The 14,235-nt window shown below is 40.4% G+C and overlaps 1 protein-coding gene across 4 annotated transcripts in view; it reads right to left on the bottom strand.

The window, feature by feature from the left end:
* Positions 1–10,559, bottom strand: part of LOC149071188 (uncharacterized) — an 83,095-nt gene extending 72,536 nt beyond the window's left edge. For 3 of the 4 annotated variants that reach the window (XM_089248146.1, XM_089248144.1, XM_089248147.1), the window contains exons 1-2: positions 10,171–10,312; positions 4,681–5,871 (exon numbers count right to left, since the gene is read on the bottom strand). In XM_089248146.1, the coding sequence (XP_089104272.1) occupies positions 4,681–5,842 (1,162 nt within the window). In that variant the 5' untranslated portion in view covers positions 5,843–5,871; positions 10,171–10,312. Of the gene's footprint in view, positions 1–4,680; positions 5,872–10,170 lie in introns of all 4 variants that reach the window. The other variant, XM_089248145.1, reaches the window with a different exon arrangement.
* Positions 10,560–14,235: the final 3,676 nt, after the last annotated feature.

Raw genomic sequence — 14,235 nt, forward strand, 5'->3', positions numbered from 1 at the left:
ATACGGCCCATGGCCTTGTATTCATAGGAAGCCTATACGATGAGATCTGGTGATATGGTTTTCAAATACAATTATGTAAATATATGAGCTGTTACTTTTTCAGCTGATTATTGGGGCCCAGAAAGTAATTTTCTCCGGGAGGCATGATGTTCAGACGACCATGCATAAAACCCCGACCCCCCACAAGGGAGCTCTGAACTTTTTACCCAGGGGTGACATGTCGGGAGAGTAAGTTTATTGTGTAGGTTTATTGGATCGTCCCGTACAAAGACCTATTTTGCTCCCATATAGTTCGGGAGGGATGATCACCCACCTTCTGGACCATTGCTTTTGGTCCAGAATTCCAGAAATCTGTTTTATTAATAAAATTCTTGGTCGTTATAAATTTTATTTTGATTAACTACAATTCAATAAAGTAGAAAGGGTCTCACTCTTAGGTGAAGATACGGAGAGGTTGGATAAGACAGCCTCCCCCTCCCTCCCCCCCCAAGAGAAAAAAAAATTGGTCAAAGGGGGGCCCCCACGAGCTGAAAAATTTGGGACATGCATCGTACGAGAGAGACATCGAAGTAGGTTCACAGGGGGAGAGACGAGCGTATTTCCAGACATAACGTGACACATTTCAACGTGACAGTTATTCCAGAAGACATTCAAATGGCACCCAAGAAAAATTAGACACCAGATAACAGGGAAGGATTCGAACATTCTGGTCACACACTGAACGAACTCGGTCCCTGAGGTAAACAAACTTCAAATTTTCACTCACTCATTTCTTTCTCTCTCTATAAAAATAGCATACGTCTGTACGCACTGGAGCGTACTTACGAGCACACCTGGGGCCATTATATGCGCATAATGTGTATAACCTGCGGGGAAAATATTTCCTCGCGCATTCCTTCAGAGGATAAATCGTAGGAGGAGCAGCAGCAATGATAATGTTGCAAGATCTTGGTTTCGGGGTTCTGGGTACGAGATTAGTTCGAAAAGGTAGGGAAGATCGCCACGACATTTTAATGTGGGTTTTACTGTGGTGGGATGCTAGGGAATTGAAATATACAATTTAATGGAGAAATTAATCTCCGAAGAAATCTTATTCAAATTTAAGTCTGGGAAAAACTTGAAGAATTCGACTGGTGATTATTCACTGTTACGGTCTGATAAGGACGAGATTCCATGAATATGCAAAATATTCTCTTTTATCACTCGTATTTGTATGATTTCGGAAGATGAGTAGTTTGACAAATAACTTTATGCTAATTTCGATTTTTTTTTCTTCTTTTATGAAGCTTGGGGCCTAATTGGCAGACGTCCCAGATACGTTTTAATGTCTACGCAGAGGAAAATTATCCCAGGATGGATTAGTTCAGATGAAATACAAGGTTTTTGGTAGGTATATTAATTCAATTATGTTGAGAATTAAGAATGATGAATGTGTTCACAAATCCAAATGTGTTCTCAATTTAAAAATAAGCAATTATGAAATTTTCAGAACTTTTTGTGAATTTATTCATTTCAATTACTACAAAGCAGTGTCCAATGGTGATGTCACTCTCTGTACGAAGGTTTTTAACAGCTGGCTGATGCGACGATACATTAAGGGCGGTATTCACCGGCATGGTTTAAACTATAGTCACAATTTTTTGATGAGAGATCGACACGGATTGGTTGAATTCATGTTTTTAAGTGATCTATGCTGATCTCTTATCCAAGGATTGAGACTACAGTTTAAACCATGTCGGTGAATACGGCCCTTAGGAAAGAGAAAATTCAACTGGCTTTGCGGGGAATCGAACTCGCGTCCTCTCACTTGACGGGTGAGCGCCCTGGACTACGAAGACAACGAATGTCTCAATCTTTCCTTATATACGGCCGTATTCACCGACAGAGTTTAACTTTAATCGCAGGTTAAGGGATTAGAGATCGACACGGATTGGTTAAAATCCCGAATTTAACCAACCCGTTTCGATCTCGAACATTTTTAACCTACACGTTCGTAGTTAAACTCCGACCGTGAATACGACCGTTAGACCCAACCTTAGTAGGGATAGCGGAGAGTGACATCCTCTGATAAGTCGCCATCTGGTAGCAATATTAGTAATTGTGAGCTTTCGACTGAATTAGGTCCGACCGTCCACGTACGGTCCCGTTCAGTGCACACGAGCTGTAAGGAAAGATTGAGATATTCGTTGCCTTTATGGGCTAATGGTTTAGAGCGCTCAACCGGCAAATGAGAGGATGTGGGTTCGATTCCCCGCATAAAAAAGCAGTTGAATTTTTTTCCTAAATATAACTTCGCATCAGCCTGCTGTTAGAAACCTTCGTACAAAGCAGTAGTCTGCAATAGGTTGCCGAAGAAACTGTCGGGCACATATCAGGTGTTGGGGGAGTTCCCTCCCACGAGCCGGATAACATGGGGGAACAATTTGTCTCGTAAAATATTGTACACATCGCTTGGATCCGTGCCTAAACCAAACCCCCCCCCCTCCCAGATAGTCCTATCACAGGTGATGACCAGGGGCCCAAGGGATGTTTCAATATAACAAGCCGGAGGCATCCATTGCGAGAAGGAACAAAACACGAATTTGTCGACTTACAAAGTGAATGGGGCAAGAAAATCATATTTGCTCCGCCCTCGACAAAAACCCTCTAGAGCAGCGATTCCCAACGTGGGCGTTAACGCTCCCTGGGGCGATGAAATTTTCCAGGGGGGAGGTTGAAGCTACGGATATAACATAGGATCCTATGGGTTAGATTGCGTTGGGGGCGAGGGGACAAAGAGGGTGGGAAACCATGCTCTAGAGCTATAGTATAGCGTATGGGGAGTGGTTCCCCTCGCTCCATCGGTGTTTCAGCCAAGGTTCCTCACTAGGGCTGCTATTAAGGAGTTGAAGCTAGCAGGATCTGATACCATGGCCACCAGAACACAGGGGCGTAAATTTATTTCTTTAACCTCACCTTCAACATTACAAGGAGGTGCGCAAATGCGTGCTTGGCCCGGCTTCCAAGCATCTAGATGCAGCCCTGGTCCGCGCTAAGTAATGATTGTAACACTGCTCTGGCAGAGAATTCATTCACATCACCAGGTGAAATATGTCACGGATTTTATGGTCGCTCATCATCGCAGTAATCCATAGAGCAGCAACCGTCCCCTACCAAACAGGAATAATCAGAAAAATTTTCCTTTTCCCACAAGGAAATCTAATGTTCCGCTTCCACCAATGGTTGCTTTGCGCTGAAAATGTACAATTTGAGAGCGTCTAGATGTAGATAAAAATAGTTGTATATAGTCGTTTCCATTAGTGTGATATCACTCTCCACTATATATACGAAGGTTTTGTTCAACAGCTATCTGATGCGAAGATACATTTAGGAAAGAAAAAATTCAACTTCCTCTGCGAAGAATCGAACCCACGTTCTCACTTACCGGGTGAGCAACCTAGCCCGGCAAGTGAGAAGACGTGCGTTCGATCTCCGCAAAGACAGTTGAATTTCCTCTCCCCCCCCCAAATATATCTTCCCATCAGCCCAGCTGTTGAAACATTCATATAGTCCTTTCTACCAAAAAGTTATATTCACCTTGTTCATTGCAGAAAGGATACCTATCTTGGCTAGGTGAAATATTCTAGAATCAACAGGTGACGTAAAAATTTTCAACTCTTCAAATTGGACCAGCTCCAATATTATAATGAGAAGGTAACATTTCTACAATTTTTTCCCCTAAAACGGGACATTTCCAAAATTAAAAATGTACATAATCCCTTGAATTTTTATAAAAAGAAACATAGTATTTAAATATTCTTCTACTACTTCGATACTCTGTTACATTTTTGTCCATTCCGAAATAATTTTTTTTTTAATTTTCTTTAAATTTAATAATCGAGGAAATATTTTCTTTTGAAAATAAGCTCATTTATATAGAGCAGTGGATTTAAATGTGTGTGTAAAACATTCCTCTGACACAATTTCCAACTCGCACCCATCAGGAAAGGCTACTACACCACTCGTGAATCTCGTGCATGCTATGGTATTTGAGGAATGAGTACAGGTTGGAATGCATTATGTGTACTTGTTGTGAACCTACTATAAAAATTTGTTACACAGAAACAAACTTCATAGTGCTGCCATCTATTTTTCGAAATATGAGTAAAGTGTAATGATTGAATATCTGTACCGTTGTAGGCTTGTTGCTCTACGGCGAGACTATCAGGTCGGATCAGGAAAGACTACAGAAAATTATCGGAGAACGATTTATATACATTCCATCTATAATTACCCTATAGCCCCACTTTATAATGGGAAATGAAAAATAGTGTTTCTTTTAGGGAAAAAATAGGGAAAAAACGCAAACGATTATGAGGCGAAGGGTATGCACAGCAAAAATCCCCCTTGTAAGGAAAACCAGACATAATGGGTATCCAAACGATTCGAAAGGCCTGCCCCAGTCGTCTTGAACTGCTCGGGTAATCTCGGAATAAAAAATTACACGGTTTAGTAGAAACTTGGCAAATTTTTTGGTGAAAATTGGCTAGTTTATCCCGGTGCTCTCTCATTGAAATTTGTTCACTTTAACAAGAAAAAGTTCCTTTCCCCAATTCTTGTTCTTCTCAACAATATTACTACAATAATATTACAATGTTATCTTATAAAACTCTGCAGCAAAGAAAATTAGAATAAGCTTACCAGCACTTATAGATATCTTTTTAATATCAAGATCAGCAATGGAGAAGTCGCCAAATGATTTCAAGGCCTTCGATGAACCCATTTCTTCATAATCATTCCACAAAATTTTCATCCCCTTTTTTCGGTTTTGCGCCACTCTAATCTTGGATGAACAGCCAAATCGACCCTCGAGTTCGATTTCTGGAATGGTATCCAGGATCTTGCAACAACTTTCGTTCACGTTATTGAGGCTCCCCGATGTCTCGAATGGACAATCATTTACTGGAGATGCGTTACCTGCTCTGAAAACATCCACGTAATCAAGATAAGAAGCGTAATAACCGTCCGAAATCACCTCGGTACGTCTGCGGGACGTGTCTTTTTCCGACAGCGTATGGTTCTGCGGATTTTCAGTCTGAATACTTTCACGAGAAACGACTCTATTGAATTCTTCAGTGGACATTCTAGTAGTCCTGGCGGGTGAATTTGTGAGGTCCAACATCCTGTAACATGGTATGGACTTACTAGTCATCTTACGCTTCAACGTACGCCTCGCTTGTGGAGTCCGGGCATTCACGATGCTACCGAATTGGTGACTTTTGTAACTAGAAGTCATTTTCGGAGTTATCTCACCAAGTAAGTCAGTCTGGTCGAATTTAGAGCTGTGTACAGACCTGGTGTGCTGCGCTTTGTTATCGCTAGATTTATCTTGGAGGACGTCGGACAGACTGGAAGCATCGAGATCGAACTGGACGTCCCCATTGCTGTTCTCTAGGAACGACGTCGATTTGCATTGACGATCTCGATCGAAGTTCTTGATCCCACGGCTCCTCAACGCAGCTCGGAACGCCACTGGATCCGGCGTTGACAGGATTTTCTTGGTGACGTCGCCGTGAAAATCGAATAACTCATCGATGTCTTTGTATTCGAGGCTGGAACCGTTCAGTCGGTTTTGAAACGGTGAATTGTCCCCATCGTAAGATAATTTCGAGCGAGGAGTCGAGGCTTCCAGATTCGGATCCGTTTCGGAGTACCAGGTCTGGGCATTGAACTGACTGGGTATCGGACTGTTCGTAAAACTGATATTTTTGATCAGGTATATCATATCGAGAGCTGCACCCGCATCTTTAGAATCCGGGGAGCAATCGAAATTGATCAGGTCTTCGGTCACTGATGCTGGCATTATTTTATCTTGTGAGGAAACGATATGATCTGCAACAAAAAGATGTGAAAATATATAACCTTATACAATTCACTAAAAGTTTAGATATCGATTTATTTCAAAGCACTGAGTATGAGTATTTGACCATTATAGGTTTGGATACTCAGTTCTTAGTCATTCAGTTGGGAAAATAAATAAGGCATATATAGGAGGGGCGAACTCGTCCATCTTTGAGCGAAGAACAGGTTTGCAACTAAAAATATTTCTCGAAAGTCATTGCTAAAAAAGCAGGATAGGAAACAGTAAGGGGCTATAGTGATAATATAGACGTAATGATCTTGAGATTGCGGATGGGTCAGCGTGACATTTCAAGGAGCTCTACTTAGAACCATACACATTAGATACGTTCATAACCATTCAGTTGGGAGCATAAATCAATATCATTTTATAGTGATGAGATAATTTCCGGTGCAAACAGTCACTGGTGCAAACCGCGTCCAGGAGAAAAAGTATTGGGAAAAGAATTTTATAAACACCACAGCTTTTTATACGCTGCAGGTTCGTGTGCATACGTGTAATTTTCATTAAAAACTAAAATTAAAAATGTGAATAAAATCAAGTGCATTACCTCAATTTTGGTTTTCTGAGAGAATTTAACATAACTGATTAAATATTGGTTATTACCTTACAGTAAAAATGTCTTAAAAATTTCATTACGATCAACTTGTTAGAAAGAAACAAGCTATTTAGTAGGCGCCACAGCTTTGGATTAGCCACAAAGTCGAAAATTTATATCCTAATCTCTGAATTATACGCAGGACAATACGTTTAAAAAAATAGTTAAAAAATGGAATTTCTTAGTTAAGATCATACACGGATGAGTCTCATCTCATACTTTGCTTTTTTGTGAGAAGTTCTAATATATTTTTTCCATTCTAGATGTATCTATATTTAATATTTATCGACGGTTTATAGGGGTGAGCACATTTCCATTCCTTAACTTTGAGGGCACATTAAGGGGCCATTCAAGTATTACGTCAACATTGATGGGGGAGACGGGGTTTCCGATTTGCTGACATTTTGATGACGAGGGGGGGGGGGGTTTGGATGATGCTTACGTCATCAACCATCCCCTTTATGAAAATATGAAATATTCTTTAATGGCATCTTACTCGGTGCGCCAAAAATGAGAAAAATCTTTCGCTAGTTTGGGTACATGAACTAACATTCTCCCTAACGTTACAGAGCACCCCCCCCCCACTTCAGAGATCTCTAAATGTTTCACGAATCCTTCAAGTGCTCTGGAAATGCGTCCGGGCCGCTTAAGTGCTCTGGAACTCCACCACGCATCACTCAAGTGAGCTGTAATTATGCCACGGATCACTTAAGTAATCTGGGAATATTCCGCGGGTAACTTGAGTGACGTAGAACAGCATTGAGGGGCCGTTTAAGTGCTCTAAAATTGTGCCACGGTACTCAAGGGGTCTTTAAATGTGCCACGAATCGTTTAAGTGTTCTGGGACTGCGTCGCGGGTAACTTATATGCTCTGGAATTGTGCCACGGGTCATTTAAGCGATCTGTAAACGTGCCGCTTAGTTCATTTTTACAAAACTGGGTTTGAGGGGACAAGCCACATCAGATAACCTTCAGGGCCACATTTGGTCCGCGGATCAAGGGTTTACCATACGTAACTTAAAGGGCGAGTCGCAATGAATTTCTTAGGGAAATTTTGGGTTCTTCCCTTTCAAATAGCATTGAAATTACTAGAAACCGATTATAACAAAAAGGTATTTTCGTCTGGGGGAGGCACACGAGCCCCCTATGCCCTCCTGCGTACGTTTCTGATCCCACCAATATGCATTAGGAGGTATGGGAGCAGTGCCGACGAAGTTTTGCTGACGGATGGGAGGGCTCAGTTTTACTGACTGGGGGAAAGGGGGTTAAAAATATCCTGACGTAATACTTGAACGGCCCCTAACAAATTCGCCTCTCGCCTCAAAATTCTCATAATCAGAAGTCCATATATTTTGTAAAGTTGGTTTCTTAAATGAAACTTTTCCCTGTAACCGAGTGTTTCTCAAATTGTGCGTCGCGGCTATCTGGTGAAGTCGATTTGTGTGCCGGTGATTTATGCTTTGAATTGATTACTCTGTATGGAAAAATATCAAACTATTCTGTGGAGCCGTAGGTGAACCACGAATCGGACAAGGGAGCCACTGGGTGACAAAGTTTGAGAACCACTGCTCTACCCGTTAGTTGGTATCTGCTGAAAATCGGAAGTCCAACTTCATTAAAAAATATATACCCCCCCCCCCCTTCTCATGCCATGAAATTTTCCACATTCATCAGCTGATTGGATCTTTTATTTTGATGTCCAAATTTTGCCAGAAATTCGAATGAGTCTCCCTATTGAAACACGTTACAAAGCACTAAGAAAGTAACCTCCATAGAGTGACATGGGTAGAATAAACATTCAAACGACATTTCCCAAAGTCCCCCAAGAATTTGGGCATTCATGTTTCTTGCAAAAGGAACATATATGACATTTTAAAAGGTGTCTAGTGATTTTCACCATGCCGTAGAAAGGGTTAGGATTTTATTACTGATGAATGGCGGTTTCGCATGAGGATTACGTCACAAATTGAAGAAATGTAGCTTCATGAAATGAACATTAACCAGATCATGGTCCCCACGCTGTGTCGCAATGAAGAGATTTTAGCAAGTCGTTGAAGAAAACCTAGGCCATGCTGGAAGGTGTGCATGTATGAGCTGTGAACCCTTAACGTGGAAATGCTTTAACTAAATTACATTACCCATCGGCAATAGTTTATGTATTTCTAGATCAGAGTCGTAAGCTGGGGGGGGGGGGGGGCATAACACTTAAGCCGACCAAAAATTATGAAAAAGTAATGTTTTGGTGTGAAAATAAAAATTTAAATATACCCTTTATATGCTATATTAACCAATTTCTATCAATTTAAATGTTTTTTGCTTTTTAAAGGATGGCAACTCAAAATTTCACGGGAAAAAAACTTTTGTGCCCCCTCCTAAGAATTTTGTGGATCCTCCTTGTTGTGGTCGATCCTGCATACGCCCCTGTTCACGATACAGAGACGGCATGATTTCAGCTGTTTTGCAACAAACATACGTCTGACGAAGAATATTTGAATTGCTAAGTACTCGAGGTATGATAACGACAGAAAAGTAGATTATTCGAGATACATAATTATGAGTAGACTAGTGAACTAAAATTAATTTCAAATTGATTGGTTCATACCCTGCATTTCGTGCTATGCGATCGATATAATACCGGCAGCGTAACAGGCCCCCAAAGTTTGAGAAACTTATACAGCCCATGGTTCTCATTGGACCATATTTTCTTGTGCCCCCATCCATTGCCCCTACCCTCATCCAAAAGGCAAGGCCATTTCTACTTATCAAATTGAATTGATTAAAAACTAAATTTAGAATCAACAAAATTTTATAAATAAGATGGATCACTGGAACCCTGAGCCAGGCACACGGAGGTCCAGAAGATGGGTGATCATCTCTTTCAAGAGCCAAACTATATGGGAAAAATAAGTCAAAATGTGGCAGGATCGAACGAGAACGTCCGCGACATTGACCCTCCTCTGCAATGAGCTTCCTTCTTGCAAGGCAAAGTGATGTTCTGGGTCTCCATCCTCAACTAGAAGCAATAGCTGTATTTGCGTATGAAAATCATAGTATCAGATCTCATCGTGCAGGTTCCCCCTACGGGTATGACGTCCTGGGTCATGCCCACATGGGCCCCATGAGTTATGATGGCCCTAGTTTTATGGACAGCTCGGCTGGATTCTGAAAATAATCACATCTCAATTCATATATCACTTGAAAGCTTTATTTCTTCACAGTTCTGCGTGTGCCTCCCCTTTAATCCGATTTTTAATACGTAGGCCCCTCAGAATTTCCTAGGACCACAGAGGGGGCATATGGCCGCAGGTTGAAAAGGCTGCACCAGTCCATAAACTCTTATGAAAATCATTATTTTAGCGCCTTGTAATTATGATCAAGGGTATTTAATTCATTCTGTTTTGTGTTTGAACATCTCGTATATATTTCAGGGTTATTTAACGAAGTTCGTCAAATCGAAGCGTTAACTTAAATTTAGCGCAATATCAAACGATCTGTTATCTGGAACTATGGCGTTAATATCTTTAGATCATCATTAAAATTACAAAATTTACTTTTTTTTAAATACATTGCATGGAAACCCCGCCTAAAAACGCCGGATTATCAAGTCTCCTGTATAAGAATTATATGTAATATTAAATTTTTTAAACCTACATAAATGTCAAAGCAGACTCACCAGAGTACCAGGAATATTTCCAAGTGCTTACATGAATACGCACTCAAGTACACTTAATCCTGTCAAAGCTGTTCACAATTCGTTCAAAGATATCGGAAAACTTGAGGAAGGGAATCAATAGCCCGAACCGATATTATAATCCTCTGCATTTTATATCAGCTACGGAAAATAATCAAACTGAATTCGAACAAGATATGCAAGAGTATATTTACTCCTTTAATTATTTGTAACTTTACACGGGGTAAAACATGCATAGGTGTAGTATAGCTGATATCTTTAAACATAATGCTTATATAGCTGTTCCAATCGCTCTTGCAATTGGTGTTTTTCGATTAGAGGATGAGAATCACGAGTTACGTCATTTAAAGAAAGTTTCCCAGTGTGAAGCTACTGTGCCTGAGAGACGGCAGACCTTATAGTCTACCCACCTTTGAACAATAAACTAGTTTTAGGGACGTCTAATCGTTAAAAAAATATAGCGGGATAGGGAACAGGGTGATTGGCTATTGCAGAGTATTCTGAACTTTTTTTTGTTCCATTCCTAAATTTTTCAGAATTTTTTTTGTTATCGCTCCCCCCAATCATATCAACCCATAGGCTCATATACACTTAGGCTCGTGACGTCAATGAAGTAGGCCATCCCCCTATAGTCATTGGATGTGCGGCAAAAAAGGGTAAAGATATCGCATGCGTCGGCCTGCTATATCCAATGGCCAGAAGGGAAATAGGCTACTTCAGTGACGTCATAAGTTTCGCGCGGAGGCCTTCTGCTATAGATGGTGTTGGTCGGGCTGGAGTGTCAACGAGCCCTAAGTGAAACCATTTATATCGTGTGTGAGACTAATAAACTCTCACAGATGCTTTCCTAATGCTGTAATTTTCTGCGTATCATCCAATATGTAATCCAAAACGTATAAATTTTAGCGAGGATTATAGATCCCTGCATATAATCGGGATTTAGTTTTTCTGATAGGTTGAAAATGAATATTTTTCCAAAAATAATATGTAAAATAATACTTTTTAAAGACTTCATGTGGCACATAGATGTTAGTCCGATCTCCTTGAAATACCAAGGCGACTGATCCGTCACCTTTGAGGGAAGCTTGGCTTCTGTATTATTACTATAGCCGATCCCTGTTCCCTATCCAGTTTTTTCATATTGATTAGACGTCATTTGGAGTGGATAAATCTAGAATTTCTTTCAAAGATGGAGGACGATGAGTCCGTTTCCTTTCCTAGGTGCCTTAGTCAATTAAAAAAATTCACAGAAAACCTTTTTCCACTACTCAAGATTTCATTATCGGCGAATGAAATTTCGTTATGCAGATTATATAGGATGCCTTTTTTTTTCCAGAATAATGAAATTCTCATCTATGAATTTTGTTTGTGAATAACGGTGAATGCGGCTGTATGTGCTTAGTTTTCGTTTTCAGGATACTTTCTATACTCGCTCAGAGTAGGCAACTAGCATCGTGTGGTCTTTTTTGTTGTTGTTTTTTCACCCTCGCCAAGATCTTGCTTTCAGAAAAGCATCTTTGATATTGACATTTTTCTGAGCATTTTTCACAAGCGATCGGTAAGAAATTCGGATGATCGTGTTTGAAGAGAATCGGCGATAAATACGATACAAGTTTTGATAACCTCTTCTAACGTAATGACATGTTAGAAAAAGGAAGGAAAAAAGTAGGAAAGAGTGAAAAAAAAATTGTAGGTAGAAAAAAACAGTATAATACTATAATCTTTCTCTTATCTGTATTAATACAGATGAGAGTATATACCTATATTAATACAGGTATGAAGCATATATTTCTCTTTTTTCACCCTCACCTACCTGTTCTCTTTCCCCTCTTCTGCACATGTATATAGTAGAACCTACGAAGGTTTTAACAACTGGATGTTGCGAAGATATATTTTGGAAAGAGAGAAAATTCAATTGCCCCTGCGGGGAATCGAACCCACGTCCTTTCACTTTCCGGGTGAACGCCCTAGACCCACTAGACTACAGAGGCACCGAATCTCTCAATCTTTCCTTGGAGCTCGTGTACACTGAAAGGGACCGTACATGGACGGCCGGACCAGACTCAGGCCAAGCTCACAACTGCTGACGCTGCCTCCAGATGGCGACTTACACAAGGATGACGTCATTCTCCGCTATCATACGATGGTTTTAACAACTGGATGTTGCGAAGATATATTTTGGAAAGAGAGAAAATTCAACTGCCCCTGCGGGGAATCGAACCCACGTCCTTTCACTTTCCAGTGTACGCGAGCTCTGTAAATTCGTGGGTAATTAAGCGGGGGGGGGGGAGTATGGCACTGCAACAATTACTACTTTTTTTCTTTCAAACCGAGCACAGCTCAGGTCTATCACCATCTATGGGCGATTTACTACCTAGTGAGTTGTGCCGGAAGTGTTACAGCGTGTGTGCCTAGCAGTCTGAGCGAGATCGGCTCACATTGGCGCTTTGAAGTTGGGAACCACAGGAAACCAACTTCAGCCGACCACCACTGTGGCGACGGTGTTGTTCGGAGACGGGACCTCACGAAGCAAGTCTGTCACTATGACCACTCGATCACCACAGCAGCAACAATGACTACGTAGAAATATAATTTCTCGGGAATGTCACGAGATCAGAATACAAAACGACTCCCGTTATGACGAACTTCAAGAGACACTTCGTTACAACGAAATTTCGTTATAAAGGAATTCTAGGATTTTGCATTGTTCCTATGTAAACTTATCTGGATAATCCGGAAAGTGCTCGTTAGAACGAGATTTTCGCTGTATCGGTATTCGTTAAAACTGGATTCGACTGTATTACTTATAGTGCATGTGCCGTTACGGTATGTCCGTATCCAACTAAAAATATGAATACAGTCGAATCTCGTTTTAACGAATACCGATATAGCGAAAATCTCGTTTTAACGAACACTTTTCTGTCCCCCCCCCCCCCCACAAGATAAGTTTACATAGGAACAATGCAAAAAACCTGGAATTCCTTTATAACGAAATTTCGTTGTAACAAAGTGATTTCTCCAGTCTCTTGTAGTTCGTTATAACGGGAGTCGACTGTATATTCAAAATTAGAGAACGCTCAAAATGAATAACACTATCTGGTTCAAATTCATTAGAAATTTCAAAATTATTTACTTGTCGAACCCAAACACCGATCAGAACAGGTCCTAAGTATGAATCGTGTAGTCCTAAACTTCGATATTATTTATGTCTGAGCTGTTGTTTTATATAAACCAAGTTCCAGCCTAATTCATGCTTAGAAACGTATAAAATGGTAGTAGTAATAATTAACTTATAGATTAGTTTTGGTAACAATATATGTATCGACTTTTGAATTGTTCGGTTTCGCTGTTAATAATTTCATATTAATTCACTTCAGACCTGAGAAAAACATAATGCGTACTCGTTTTTACTTGAATAAATCATTTAAATTAATGTTTGCGCAGGTTGTGGACGAAAATTCTTGAGTTTCCATATAGCTTCGGATGAAGTTGGCACGCAAAGTGCGCTTCGGTAATAAGACTCGTTTCCCCCTTGTTTACTTTTAATTTGACACGGCGCTTTTGTTCATTTTAACACGCTTAATCCAATTAGAAATGGCTTGTTTTTACGTAACCAGGATGTATGTTGGTTCAGCGTATGTTTGAGCCGTACCATAAACCGCCTGATATTTATATGGTCATTCCGTCCTCCGACGCTTACGAATATATTGTGACGTTCTTGACTCACTTAACGGGGGCAGGTGATATGTCCTGTTTTCACGGAAAAATGACACGTGATGTTGAAATTACTTGGAAACCGCCAGTTATGACTGGTTACTTTTTTCCCTCATTTTTCATAAAGCAACTTCACCATAATATTTAAAATTTCTGAAAGAAAATTTAAAAAAAATATGGTATTAAATTTTATTAGCGTCACTGGAGCTATCTTTCTTTCTAGCTCTACATCATCTTATGACTTGCAACTGACCGCCCGAGAGGATGCCTGTTACGACTAACGGAACCAATGAGCCGCTGGCCAAATGTCGTCCAAATGAGTCCTTGGGGTCA

The sequence above is a fragment of the Pholcus phalangioides genome, unplaced genomic scaffold (genome assembly GCF_987345545.1).
Source record: "Pholcus phalangioides strain wild (caught in Gottingen) unplaced genomic scaffold, Ppha-v1.0 ptg000019l_1, whole genome shotgun sequence".
In the NCBI taxonomy this organism is placed as follows: domain Eukaryota; kingdom Metazoa; phylum Arthropoda; class Arachnida; order Araneae; family Pholcidae; genus Pholcus; species Pholcus phalangioides.